Source organism: Lepidochelys kempii, chromosome 6, assembly GCF_965140265.1.
Source record: "Lepidochelys kempii isolate rLepKem1 chromosome 6, rLepKem1.hap2, whole genome shotgun sequence".
Lineage (NCBI taxonomy): Eukaryota > Metazoa > Chordata > Testudines > Cheloniidae > Lepidochelys > Lepidochelys kempii.
In genome coordinates, this window is record NC_133261.1 from 4,517,224 (window position 1) to 4,531,807 (window position 14,584).

Consider the following 14,584-nt stretch of genomic DNA (forward strand, 5'->3'; position numbering starts at 1 on the left):
ATTATTTGTCAAAATTAAAAAATGAATTTTGCCAAGCCTAATTAGAAATAAGGCTATGAATTGGTCATGATTTTAAGAGATGTCTGCTTTGGTTCAACCCCAGGCAGCAGGGCTGGGCCTTGGTATTGGGCATCAGCTCCATTTCCGTGATTTATTGTTTATTGCCCACGTCCTGTCTGAGACTTTTAATAAAAATACCTGTGCCAAAATTCTAGCCTTAATTATAAACAATTAACATTGTACCAAGATTGCTCCTCAGTGGCCATTCTCATGGCACTGTTTTCCCTTGTCGTCATAACAATAGGCTCCTCTTTCCGAGGACTGCTGTGTAGAGGAAAATGGGAATCAGGACCCTGCACTCTCCTGCCTCTGTGGTAGTCCCTACACAATGTGTCTTCTGTGGCCCTGTCTGCCTGTATCTCAGAAATGACCCTGCTTGTTCTTTACAGGTAATTGATGATAATGAAAGGAGGTACAAATCAATACGTGTGCGCAAACCTCCTAAAACCAAGCCATTGACCTATGGCTCCTATTATACTGTATCCAGCACATCAAGGGTAGAGATAACACCTGAGGTGAGTGGAAAATTATCTTCTGTGCTTCAATGAAGGCCTAAAAATATCAGGGCCCCCTCCTAAAGTCATCATTGCACCTTAGTCATGGCACTAGGGGGTGCTGTGCTGCAGGGAGCAGGGTGGGAGGTATAGTAGGGGGCGCGCTCCCCTCACAGTCCGTGCTGGCCCCAGTGCCCCTGTATAGGGCTGCTGGATATGGTGCTCAAGGAATTTTGCAGCAACATTTGGACACGCTGGAGGAGAGAGGTGAGGAAGTTTCGATAATCAAGGCAAGAGATGACTGAAGCTTGGAGCTAGGTTCTACTGGTAACTGGGATATCCTTTGCACTGTTGATTCCCAGCTCTGCTGGCTCTGGCAGGGTCACCCCTAATGGAGCACCTTGTCTTCACTGCAGGAGCTGGAGTTCTGTTATGTAGATCCCCAGGATGAACATCCATACATGGAGATTTACACCCAGGGCTTTGTGGACAGACTGGACCTCAGCTTGGTGAAGCAAAGTGATAGGCAACTGATCTGGAATGCCTTTTTGAGACCAGGTAGGTTCAGCTCAGCAGAAGATCTTGGCAGGGGTGAGAGGTTTGTATAAGACAACCCTTCTTGGCACTTTCTGATGATGGTCAGTGCAAAACTCAGGTGCAGACCAAGGCGGGGGGCGGGGAGGGGAGGTGCATCCCAGCCGTGTCCTATTGTGATGGACTTGGAGCTGCCTTGTAATATTGTATTGATACAGTATGGTGGCTTGGTTATTGTGGTGTTTGCTGAAACCATATATTGACTTAAAGTATCAGAGGGGTAGCCGTGTTAGTCTGTATCCATAAAAACAACGAGGAGTCTGGTGGCACCTTTAAGACTAACAAATTTATTTTAAAAACCCACATGCTTCTGAAGAAGTGGGTTTTTTAACCACGAATAAATCTGTTAGTCTTTAAGGTGCCACCGGACTCCTCCTCATTGTTTTTATATATTGACTTAGTTTATCCAGGAAAGGCACTCAGGTAGAGGAGGATGGCTCCTGAAAACTACTTCTCAGCAAACACTTAACGACTTCAAAGGCACAACTGTTAGCTTCGATAATACTGGCTATGTCAAGAGCTGAGCCTATCAGACCAGATTACACAGAATAGCCTTTGCCCTGCAAAGAGAGGAGAACACAGACCCTGGAAGGTTCAAAGAGAGACATTCTCTCAGGCGGAGAGTGAGAGGTAAACAGAGACCCCAGGGTCTGCTGGGGTTGTCTGGAGAAGTTAGGCCTGCCTAGGTAACCATTATGGGTAAGTAGGACTCTAGGTAAAAGACAGAGACAATGTGGGTGAGGTAATATCTACTGTTGGACCAACTTGTCTTGTTGAAAGAGACATGCTTCTGAGGTAAAATAGACATGCCGGTAGGCTACATGTAGTTTTAAAATCCTTTTCAGTGAAGCTTTCGTTCCTACTAAATAAACAAACAGTACTTTTGTTTTAAGAAAACAACAAGGAGTCTGGTAGCATCTTAAAGACTAACAGATTTATTTGGGCATAAGCTTTCGTGGGTAAAAAAACACTTTTTTACTCACGAAAGCTTATGCCCAAATAAATCTGTTAGTCTTTAAGGTGCCACCGGACTCTGCATTGTTTTTGTGGATACAGATGAACACAGCTACCCCTCTAATACTTGTTTTAAGAAGACTCTCTGGTCGCTGTAAACCATGAGTCATAGGCTCCTGAAGGGAAGCCCAACAGGGCAATAATGGTGGAGACATAGGGTGCTGTAGCCCAGGGCCTGGCCTAAGTGTGGAAGGATCACATGATTCCATCCCAAGAAAGGTGAAGGCACGAGCCCTAAGAAGGATGCACTGAGCAGCCAGAAAGGGGACAGAGGTGCAGCTAGCCCTGAAACTGTGACTTCTACAAACCTAAAGGAACAGGAGCTAGCGTTTAGGTGAGAGAGGTGCTCTGTTTTGAGCAGCCAGTTGCACAATATCAAAGTTTATAAATTTTGTCCTGGACCATTTCCAGAGAAATCTTGAGAAGCTCAGGCATCCTGTTGAAAAGCTCTGGAAAAGCTTTAAAATCATCCAGTCGTTGCTACTGACAAGACAACTGCCGCTTCTGGGGATGATCATAAAAATGCAGGGCTGGAAGGAACCTTGAGAAGTGATAACGTCCAGCCCCCCTGCACTGAAACAGGGCCCAGGAATCCTAGACCATCCCTGACAGGTTCATCCAACCTGTTCTTAAAAACGTCCAATGACGGGGATTCCACAACCTCCCTCGGAAGCCTATCCTAGAGCTTAACTACCCTTAGAGTTAGAATTTGTTTCCTCATATCTAACCTAAATCTGCCTTACTGCAGATTAAGCCCATTACTTCTTGTCCTACCTTCAGTGGACATGGAGAACAATTGATCCCTGACCGCTTAATAACAGCCTCTAACATATTTCAAGACTATCAGTCCCCTCACCTCCTTTTCTCAAGACTAGACGTGCCCAGTTTTTTTTAACCTTTCCTAACAGCTCAGGTTTTCTAAACCTTTTCTCATTTTTGTTGCTCTCCTTTGGACTCTTTTCAATTTGTTCACATGTTTTCTAAAGTGCAGCACCCAGAATTGGACACAGGGCTCCAGCGGAGGCCTCACAAGGCCAAGTAGAGTGGGACAATTACCTCCTGTATCTTACAGATGGCATTCCGGTTAATATGCCCCGGCATGCTTTTTTGCAACTGCACCACATTGTTGACTCAAATTCAATTTGTAAGAACTTAAGAATGGTCCATCTAGCCCAATATTCTGTCTTCAGACCATGGCTAGTGCCAGATGTTTCAGAGGGAATAAACAGAACAGCAATTATCAGGTGATCCATCCCCTGTTGTCCAGTCCCAGCATCTGGCAGTCAGAGGCTTAGGGACACCCAGTCACATCCTTGACCATCTTGGCTAATAACCATTGATAAACCTATCCTCTATGAACTTATCAAATTCTTTTTTGAACCCAGTTATAGTTTTGGCCTTCACAACATCACAGGGAAACAAGTTCCACGAGTTGACTGTGCGTTGTATGAAGAAGTACTTCCTTTTGTTTGTTTTAAACCTGCTATTAATTTCATTGGGTGACTCCTGGTTCTTGTGTTATGTGAAGGGGTAAAAAAAACCTTCCTTATTCACTTTCTCCACAATATTTATAATTTTATAGACCTCTATCATATTCCCCCTTAGTCGTCTCTTTTCTAAGATGAGTAATTCCAGTCTTTTTAATCTCCCCTCAGATGGAAGCTGTTCCATACCCCTAATCATTTTTGTTGCCCTTCTCTGTACTTTTTCCAATTCTAATATGTCTTTTTTGAGATGGGGTGACCAGAACTGCATGCAGTGTTCCAGGTGTTGGCATAATGTGGATTTATATAGTGGCATTATGATATTTTCTGTCTTCTTTTCTCTCCCTCTTCTAATGGTTCCTAACATTCTGTTTGCTTTTTTGACTGCCTCTGCACATTGAGCAGATGTTTTCAGAGAACTCTCCACAAGGAATCCCTGATCTCTTTCTTGGGTGAAAAGAAGTAATTGAGAGCCCATCACTTTGTTTGTGTAATTGGAATTATGTTTTCCAATGTGCATTACTTTGCTTTTATCAACACTGAATTTCATCTGCCATTTTGTTGTTTTCATCTGCCTTCCACACAGTTTGATGAGATCCCTTTGTAATTTTTTGCAGCGACCTTTGGACTCCAGGAATAATTTTGGATCATTTGCAAACTTTGCCACCTCACTGTTTACCCCTTTTTCCAGATCATTTATGAATATGTTGAATAGCATTGGTCCCAGTACAGATCCCAGGGGGACACCACTATTTACCTCTCTCCATTCTGAAAACTGACCATTTATACCTACACTTTGTTTCCTATCCTTTAACCAGTTTACTGATCCATGTTATCCCATGACAGCTTACTCTGCTTAAGAGCCTTTGGTGAGGGAACTTGTCAAAGGCTTTCTGAAAATCTAAGTACACTATATCCACTGGATCCCCCTTGTCCACTTGCTTTTTGCCCCCTCAAAGAATTTTAGTAGAGTGGTGAGGCATGATATCTCTTTACAAAAACCATGTTGACTGTTCCTCAACAAATCGTGTTCATCTGTGTGTCTGATAATTCTGTTCTTTACTGTAGTTTCAACCAATTTGCTTGGTATTGAAGATATTCATCCATCTGACTCCTACGTGCTAACACCATACAAATACTAAAATGGGGGAAATACACTGAAATTGGGTGTCCCCGCAAGGCATTACTATGTTTGTGGTACAATGGATTTCACACATCATTACTAAAACATACTGTGGTGCTGAGTGATGCTAATGGCTGCCATCAGGGGTGCAGGACCACCAGAGACCACTGGGGGCAGCTAAGCATTTGCCTTCTTACCTAACAGCAGGAGCAATTGAGAATGTTTTGTAGTGCAGACAGGAGCTTGCAGGGCAAACCCATTATTATTCGTTGTGTTGCCTGAGACCCACAGTCATGGTCCAGAACCCAATTGTGCTAGGTGCAGTACATTAATTTATAGGTGTATTAAGGAAGTGCCGAGGAGCCCTATTCAGGGACCAGGACTGCACTGTGCTAGGTGTTGTCCCTGTCCCAAAGTGCTGACCCTCTGAGCTGGAAGCCGACCTGGTGCTGGATGTTCAGGGGTCGCAGTGAGTTAGCCATTGGAGAGGCAGTTGCTGGGTGACCCTGTACAGAAGCAGAGGCAGACGAGCCAGCTGCTTATTGGGCACCAGGCTGAGTGTCTGGCTGGGGATGTCTGCTAAAGCCCATGAATTGTACGTTCCTCCTACTGGTCAGGGAAGCAGGACGCGGTGTCTGTTTCTGGGAATAAAGAGATGACAGGAAAAATAAACCGGACTTCTATCACTGATCACTCAACCAAACTGAAACTACCCTGCAGGGCCCAAAATTACAGCTTTCTGCTCAGCCAAAGGAGCAACAGTATTACATACATTTACAATGCACTGAGCTTATCATCCTGGACTGGGCATTTGACGTATCAATAATAATAACCAGACGCTAAACGCCTGAAGCAATAGCTGTGTGTGCTTGTCATCTTGAGATAACTTATTGCTGTTTTAATTACAATACATTCGTTGTTACAGTGGGTTTGTTCGTAGATTTCTTGAAAAAGTAGTAAGGAAAAAGATTTTTAAAACCCGAGCCTAGCAGACACCTTGGGCACAGTTAGTGGTGACATAAGTGCTGTTGTACAGAGACATGTCACTGGGTGCACACGGCAACTTGCACTCACCAGATGCCAGATCAGTGTGTGTGAGAGTGTGTGTTAAGTGTGTAAATTTCTGCTATTTGATGTTCTGTGGGGGGGGGGGACACAGAGCAGCGGTCTAAGAACACAGGCATTGCCACGCCCATTGAGTCTGATATCTGGGTGCAGTCTCTGACAGTGGCCGGTAACAGATCCTTCAGGGGAATCTGAATAACTCATTAACTGGTATATCATTCTGTCAACTCTAAAGATAATCACACTGCCATGGCTTAGCCAATCAGATCTGCAAGTGGCCTGTGTGGTGTGAGGCGAGCAGAGTAAACAGAAAATTATGATAAAAAGTTTGTTTCTCTCTTCTTCCCTCCTCCCTTCCAGGTGACATTGAGCACCGTTCACCATTAACAGAACACCACACAGGTCAGTTCATCTCCCCTGATATACAGAGACCTTATTTTAGTAGGACAGAAATTACAGAAGAAAAAAGACATACCCGCCCCCCATACTGTAACCACTAGGCAGTAGTTCTGCTCTGATCCAGGATTCTAATTCAGAGCAGATGCAGGGAGTGGGTGGATATCCAGTTGTGGGGAGGGGGGATTCTGACAGGAAAGAAGAGAGGCTTGGACATTGGAAGGTATTCCAGCGAGGAGGGGAAGACGGTCAAGGTAACTGAGTTAGGGAGGTATCTGTGGGAGGGGACAGCAGCGGCGTGGGGAGGGGTGAGCAAAGGGGAGCCACACAGACTTGACCGGTGGCAGTGAGACACCGAGTGCAGAGCAGAAAGCACTGGGATTGAGGGGAGATACCAAGGATTACTGGTAGAAGAGGGAGATGCAGGATGGGAGGGAGAGAGCCGGGGAGGAAAGAGAGCGGGGAATGGTACCTGGGTGGGGAGTGGCTGGACCATACTTTGCTGGCCCATGTTCTAGGAGGTGGCACAGGGAAGACAATGAGAGATCACCTCCTGGACATCCTGAAAAACCTCCGAAAGGGAGAGCTGAAGGAGTTCAAGAGCAAACTGACTGACATTGAGCTGGAGGAGGGATACAACCATATACATCAATGTGACCTAGAGAAAGCAGACCCTGTGGAGATCACCGACCTACTGATCAGTCACTATAAAGAGCACTATGGGGTGAAGGTGACCATGATGGTGCTGAACGCCATCAACCAGAGAGACCTGGCAGAGAGACTTCACAAGGCAACAAGGGCTGGTCAGGAATGAGCCAGTGGGGGGAGATCAGCCTCCTCTCTACAGGGGATCCCACTGTGTCTCCATCTCTGCATCCTCCCTTGTCATAAATATAGGGGAAGGGTAGCAACCTTTATGTATGCACAAGCATAAAATCCCTCCTTGTCAGCTATACTGAATTGCCTTACCTGTAAGGGGTTAAACAGTTCAAATAACCGAGTTGGCACCTGACAAGAAGGACCAGTGAGGAAAGAAGATACTTTCAAATCCGGGGGGAAAGGATTTGTTTGTTGGTCTCTTTTGTTGTTCGCTCTCCGGACGGAGGGAGAAGCCAAGCAAGTACAACATCTCTTGAAAATATACCTGTAATAATCCATCTAAAACCACAGAAATTGTAAGTAGGGCAAGGAAATGCATTAGATTATCTTTTATTTTGGCTTGTGAATTTTCCTATGCTAAGAGGTAGTTTTATTCCTGTTTTTGTAACTGTGAAGCTGAGCCTAGAGGGGAATCCTCTGTGTTTAAAATTTTTTTATTACCCTGTAAAGTTACCTTCCATCCTGATTTTGCAGGTGTGATTCTTTTATTTTTTTCTTTATAAATAAAGTTCTTCTTTTAAAAACCTGATTGATTTCAGTGTCCTGAAGACAAAGGGTCTGGTCTGGGCTCACATTGTTAAGGCAATTGGTTGGTATATTATTCTCAAGCCTCCACAGGAAAGGGGGTGAAGGAGCGTTGGGGGGATAGGGATTCCAAGTGACCATTCCCTGAATTTTTATGTAAATCACTTGGTGGTGGCAGCAATACTGTCCAAGGACAAGGAAAGGAATTTGTGCCTTGGAGAAGTTTTAACCTAAGCTGGTAGAATATAAGCTTAGGGTGTCTTTCATGTGGGTCCCCACATCTGTACCCCAGAGTTCAGAGTGTGGGGGGGAACCCTGACATTCCTGCTCTCCCCATTCTAAACACAATCCCAGCCAGGATCAGAGGATAAATTCCTCTCTCTTCATAAATTGGAGCCCCTGGGAACTGGCTACAAACCCAATTCCTTTCTGAGTTCACATTTTTCTGACCCTTCAGGCTCAGGTTTCACTTTAACACCCTGCAGAGCTACTAGTGGAATGATAAATAGAGATAAAATGTATTCAGGTAGGGAGAGGGATAATAAAATCAATGACTGATTAAACTGCAGGTTGTAGATGGGAGTGGGGGCTGAAAAGAGTTTGGGGGAAGGGGGAACAGAGAATTAAATAGCAACTATTAAAGTCAGACATTTTTAAATCAGCAGGTCCAGATAACTTGCATCCAAGAATTTTAAAAGAGCTGGCTAAGGAACTCTTGGGATGTTCCAGAAGACTTGAAGAAAGAGAATGTTGTGCCAGTATTTTAAAAGGGTAAATGGGATGACCAAGTAAATATAGGCTGATCAGCCAGACTTCGATCCTGGGCAAGATAATGGAGCAGCTGATACAGGACTCGATTAATAAAGAATTAAAGGAGGGTAACGTGATTAATGCAAATAAAATGGGTTTATGGAAACCAAAGACTGTCAAATTAGCTTAATGTCTTTGTTTTGATGAGATTACAGGTCTGGTTCATAAAGGTAATAGTGTTGTTGCGATAGACTTCTGTAAGGCATTTGACTGGTACTGCACAACCTTTTGATTAAAGAATATGTAATGGTATAAAATTACTGTAACTATAGTGCCCACATGGTGAAGATGGAGTCTGCTCTGCAGGCAGCCAAGAAAAGGCACGTGCAGGAATGCAGCAGAGAAAGTCCCTTCCACGCCAGGGGCATCTGTTCCAATCCGGAGTGATCTCTCTCTCTCTCTCTCACATACACATTCACCCAGCCTAGTACAATGAATATAGGACAGGGATGAATTGAGAAAAACAACAGGGGGGGAAGATGGGGAAATGGTAAAATAGGGTTGCATTCAACTCAAGGCCCCCCAGGCCCAGCGGTTCCACAGTCTGAAAGGACAGACACTGAGCAATACATCTGCGCTCAGAGCTCAGAAGTCCTGGGCAGCGTTCCAGTCCGGCAATGAGTCTTGGGTGCTCCTGGTCATCTTCGGTGCCAGCAATCTTCCCACAACAAACGCCTCCTGTGCCCTTTCTACCGCTTTCTGCAAACCCACACAGAGCAACAACCTCCCCACTTAGCTAGCTACAGCCTCCCTCCTTATTCCCAATGCAAAATCACAAGCCTCAGTACTCATGGCCCCATAGAGCTCTGGGCAGCGGTGATACTGGGTCCAACTCTGGTTTGTCCTCAGATGATTTCCTCTGGCACAGTGCTCCTGGCTCCCATTCTGGGGCATCCCCAGTCAGCTGCTCTGTCCCTTCCAAGCTTCAGGCAGATTCTCAGCTGTGGGGGCCTCTTGTCTGGAGCTCCAGACACATGACCCCTGTTGCCCTCCCTCGCTCCATGCCCCTGGAACAACCAACACTGCCTGTGGCTCAGGACAAGGATTTAAAGAGGCCATGCTCTCTAAACCCCAAGGGGGTAACATTAACACAGCACACAGCACATGGATAAAAGTTGGGCTAACTGACAGGTGTCAAGCTGTAATTGTAAATGGGGAATCATCATCAAGCGGGTGTGTCATAAATATAAAGGGAAGGGTAAACCCCTTTAAAATCCCTCCTGGCCAGAGGGAGGAAGACAGGATACTGGGCAAGATGAAGATGGTCTGACCCAGGATGGCCACTCTCATGTGTTTAGCTATGTTTCATACAAATCACCATTGCTACTGTTAAGTATTGCCCATTGTGTCTGGTCTGGGGAAGACATGACACAACCTTCCTAGCTCATGGTGGATGCACACACAGAGGCTTTCCATGGTACAGCAGTTTCATGATACAACATCCTAATGTCAATCAGAATTAATGCAATGTAGGCCCAGTCCTAAAGTCGCCACACTGGCTGATTCAGACACTTCCGCTCAGACATGCCAACAATACAATAAGACCGTCACCCCAATGCTAGATGAAGGAGATTCCACCACCTCCCTAGGTAACGCAATCCAGTGCTTCACCACCCTCCTAGTGAAAAAGTTTTTCCTAATATCCGACCTAAACCTCCCCCACTGCAACTTGAGACCATTACTCCTTGTCCTGTCCTCTTCTACCACTGAGAATAGTCTAGAACCATCCTCTCTGGAACCACCTCTCAGGTAGTTGAAAGCAGCTATCAAATCCCCCCTCATTCTTCTCTTCTGCAAACTAAACAATCCCAGTTCCCTCAGCCTCTCCTCATATGTCATGTGCTCCAGCCCCCTAATCATTTTTGTTGCCCTCCGCTGGACGTTTTCCAATTTTTCCACATCCTTCTTGTAGTGTGGGGCCCAAAACTGGACACAGTACTCCAGATGCCTATGCCTAATAGAGCGGAACGATAACGTCCCTTGATCTGCTGGCAATGCCCCTACTTATACATCCCAAAATGTCATTGGCCTTCTTGGCAACAAGGGCACACTCTTGACTCATATCCAGCTTCTCGTCCACTGTAACCCCTAGGTCCCTTTCTGCAGAACTGCTGCCTAGTCACTCGGTTCCTAGTCTGTAGCAGTGCATGGGATTCTTCCGTCCTAAGTGCAGGACTCTGCACTTGTCCTTGTTGAACCTCATCAGATTTCTTTTGGCTCAATCCTCTAATTTGTCTAGGTCCCTCTGTATCCTATGCCTACCCTCCAGCATATCTACCACTCCTCTCAGTTTACTGTCATCTGCAAACTTGCTGAGGGTGCAGTCCACGCCATCCTCCAGATCATTAATGAAGATATTGAACAAAACCGACCCCAGGACTGACCCTTCGGGCACTTCGCTTGATACTGGCTGCAAACTAGACATGGAGCCATTGATCACTACCCATTAAGACCGGCGATCTAGCCAGCTTTCTATCCACCCCATGTAATCCTAGCGGATCTTAAACATAAAAAAGAAGCTTACAAGAAGTGGAAGGTTGGACATATGACCAGGGAAGAGTATAAAAATATTGCTCGGGCATGTAGGAATGTTATCAGGAGGGCCAAATCGCACCTGGAGCTGCAGCTAGCCAGAGATGTCAAGAGTAACAAGAAGGGTTTCTTCAGGTATGTTGGCAACAAGAAGAAAGCCAAGGAATGTGTGGGCCCCTTACTGAATGAGGGAGGCAACCTAGTGACAGAGGATGTGGAAAAAGCTAATGTACTCAATGCTTTTTTTGCCTCTGTTTTCACTAACAAGGTCAGCTCCCAGACTGCTGCGCTGGGCATCACAAAATGCGGAAGAGATGGCCAGCCCTCTGTGGAGATAGAGGCGGTTAGGGACTATTTAGAAAAGCTGGACGTGCACAAGTCCATGGGGCCGGACGAGTTGCATCCGAGAGTGCTGAAGGAATTGGCGGCTGTGATTGCAGAGCCACTGGCCATTATCTTTGAAAACTCGTGGCGAACCGGGGAAGTCCCGGATGACTGGAAAAAGGCTAATGTAGTGCCAATCTTTAAAAAAGGGAAGAAGGAAGATCCTGGGAACTACAGGCCAGTCAGCCTCACCTCAGTCCCTGGAAAAATCATGGAGCAGGTCCTCAAAGAATCAATCCTGAAGCACTTGCATGAGAGGAAAGTGATCAGGAACAGCCAGCATGGATTCACCAAGGGAAGGTCATGCCTGACTAATCTAATCGCCTTTTATGATGAGATTACTGGTTCTGTGGATGAAGGGAAAGCAGTGGATGTATTGTTTCTTGACTTTAGCAAAGCTTTTGACACGGTCTCCCATAGTATTCTTGTCAGCAAGTTAAGGAAGTATGGGCTGGATGAATGCACTATAAGGTGGGTAGAAAGCTGGCTAAATTGTCGGGCTCAACGGGTAGTGATCAATGGCTCCATGTCTAGTTGGCAGCCGGTATCAAGTGGAGTGCCCCAAGGGTCGGTCCTGGGGCCGGTTTTATTCAATATCTTCATAAATGATCTGGAGGATGGTGTGGATTGCACTCTCAGCAAATTTGCGGATGATACTAAACTGGGAGGAGTGGTAGATACGCTGGAGGGGAGGGATAGGATACAGAAGGACCTAGACCAATTGGAAGATTGGGCCAAAAGGAATCTGATGAGGTTCAATAAGGATAAGTGCAGGGTCCTGCACTTAGGACGGAAGAACCCAATGCACAGCTACAGACTAGGGACCGAATGGCTAGGCAGCAGTTCTGCAGAAAAGGACCTAGGGGTGACAGTGGACGAGAAGCTGGATATGAGTCAGCAGTGTGCCCTTGTTGCCAAGAAGGCCAATGGCATTTTGGGATGTATAAGTAGGGGCATAGCGAGCAGATCGAGGGACGTGATCGTTCCCCTCTATTCGACATTGGTGAGGCCTCATCTGGAGTACTGTGTGCAGTTTTGGGCCCCACACTTCAAGAAGGATGTGGATAAATTGGAGAGAGTCCAGCGAAGGGCAACAAAAATGATTAGGGGTCTGGAACACATGAGTTATGAGGAGAGGCTGAGGGAGCTGGGATTGTTTAGCCTGCAGAAGAGAAGAATGAGGGGGGATTTGATAGCTGCTTTCAACTACCTGAAAGGGGGTTCCAAAGAGGATGGCTCTAGACTGTTCTCAATGGTAGCAGATGACAGAACGAGGAGTAATGGTCTCAAGTTGCAGTGGGGGAGGTTTAGATTGGATATTAGGAAAAACTTTTTCACTAAGAGGGTGGTGAAACACTGGAATGCGTTACCTAGGGAGGTGGTAGAATCTCCTTCCTTAGAGGTTTTTAAGGTCAGGCTTGACAAAGCCCTGGCTGGGATGATTTAACTGGGAATTGGTCCTGCTTCGAGCAGGGGGTTGGACTAGATGACCTTCTGGGGTCCCTTCCAACCCTGATATTCTATGATTCTATGATTCTATGATTCTATCCCTCAGCCACACACTGCAATAGTTCAGACCCCAACACCAATTAGTAGCCATTCCCTCACACTCTTAGCCCCTGTGGCTTCCTAGGCAAGCAGCCGCAGATTTGGGGGGGTCTCTCCTGTCAATTTCTCACTGAAAGAGAAATTGTTGCCAAATAAGGGATTTTCTAGTGTGTTTTCTTTATTGACAGGATACACAAGCTTTCTCGAATAAAGGTGGGCAAATCATCATGCCATTGGTAAGTGGTTCTAATGGTTACCAATATATGCCTTATTTCCAGTCTGAATTTGTTTAGCTTCAACTTCCAGCCATTGGGTCATGTTAGATAATGCTCTCCCTCTGCTAGGCTGAACAGCCCATTATTAAATATTTGTTCCCAATGTAGATACTTATAGACTGTAATCAAGTCACTTCTTAACCTTCTCTTTATTAAGCTAAATAGATTGAACATTAGCAGGCAGGTTGTCTAATACCTTAATCATTCTCATGGATCTTCTCTGAGCCCTTTCCAATATAGCAGCATCCTTCTTGAATTATGGGCACCAGAACTGGACACTATTTCAGCAGAGCTCACACCAGTGCAAATGATAGAGATAAAATAACCTTTCTAACCCTGCTCAAGATTCCCATAGATATGCATTCCGTATTATCTCTTTTGGCCACAGTGCTGCACCAGGAACCCATATTAAAATACATAGTTTGCTTAAGTCCAATTTACCAAGCAGTCCAGACTGCTCTGTATCAATGATCTGTCCTCTTCATGATGTACCACTCCCCCACTTTTTGTGTCACCTGCAGATTTTATCGGAGATGATTTTATGTTGTCTTCCAAGTCACTGATAAAAATATTAAATAGCATAGGACCAAGAACTGCTCCCTGCAGGACCCCACTAGAAACACACCCTGTCAGGGTTCCTTCCCCACTCTGAACTCTAGGGTACAGATCTGGGGACCTGCATGAAAACCTCCTAAGCTTACTTTTACCAGCTTAGGTTAAAACTTCCCCAAGGTACAAATTATTTTACCCTTTGCCCTTGGATTTCCACTGCCACCACCAAACTTTATCTGGGTTCCTGAAAAAACATAGTTTGGACATCTTTCCTCTCAAAATCCTCCCAACCCTTGCACCCCACTTCCTGGGGAAGGTTTGGTAAAAATCCTCACCAATTTGCATTGGTGACCACAGACCAAAACCCTTGGATCTTAGAACAATGAAAAAAAACATTCAGTTTCCTTACAAGAAGACTTTTAATAGAAGAAAGAAAAAAGAATCACCTCTGTAAAATCAGGATGGTAAATACCTTACAGGGTAATTAGATTCAAAACATAGAGAATCTAAGTTACAAAAAAGGCACACAGACAGGAATATTTCATTCTATTCAGCACAGCTATTTTCTCAGCCATTTCAAGAAATCATAATCTAACACATACCTAGCTAGATTACTTACTAAATTCTAAGACTCCATTCCTGTTCTGTCTCTGGCAAAAGCATCACACAGACAGACACAGACCCTTTGTTTTTCTCCCTCCTCCCAGCTTTTAAAAGTATCTTGTCTCCTCATTGGTCATTTTGGTCAGGTGCCAGCGAGGTTACCTTTAGCTTCTTAACCCTTTACAGGTGAGAGGATTTTTCCTGTGGCCAGGAGGGATTTTAAAGGTGTTTACCCTTCCCTTTATA

At 45.3% G+C, this 14,584-nt stretch overlaps 2 protein-coding genes across 2 annotated transcripts in view; one reads left to right on the forward strand and one right to left on the reverse strand.

The window, feature by feature from the left end:
* Window positions 1–7,164, forward strand: part of LOC140912694 (uncharacterized) — a 30,581-nt gene extending 23,417 nt beyond the window's left edge. The window contains exons 7-10 of the mRNA XM_073347562.1: window positions 450–575; window positions 971–1,112; window positions 6,195–6,236; window positions 6,749–7,164. Of these exons, the coding sequence (XP_073203663.1) occupies window positions 450–575; window positions 971–1,112; window positions 6,195–6,236; window positions 6,749–7,044 (606 nt within the window). The 3' untranslated portion in view covers window positions 7,045–7,164. The remainder of the gene's footprint in view (window positions 1–449; window positions 576–970; window positions 1,113–6,194; window positions 6,237–6,748) is intronic.
* LOC140912354 (uncharacterized) overlaps window positions 1–14,584 on the reverse strand; it is a 121,957-nt gene that overhangs the window by 15,295 nt on the left and 92,078 nt on the right. The window lies entirely within an intron of this gene.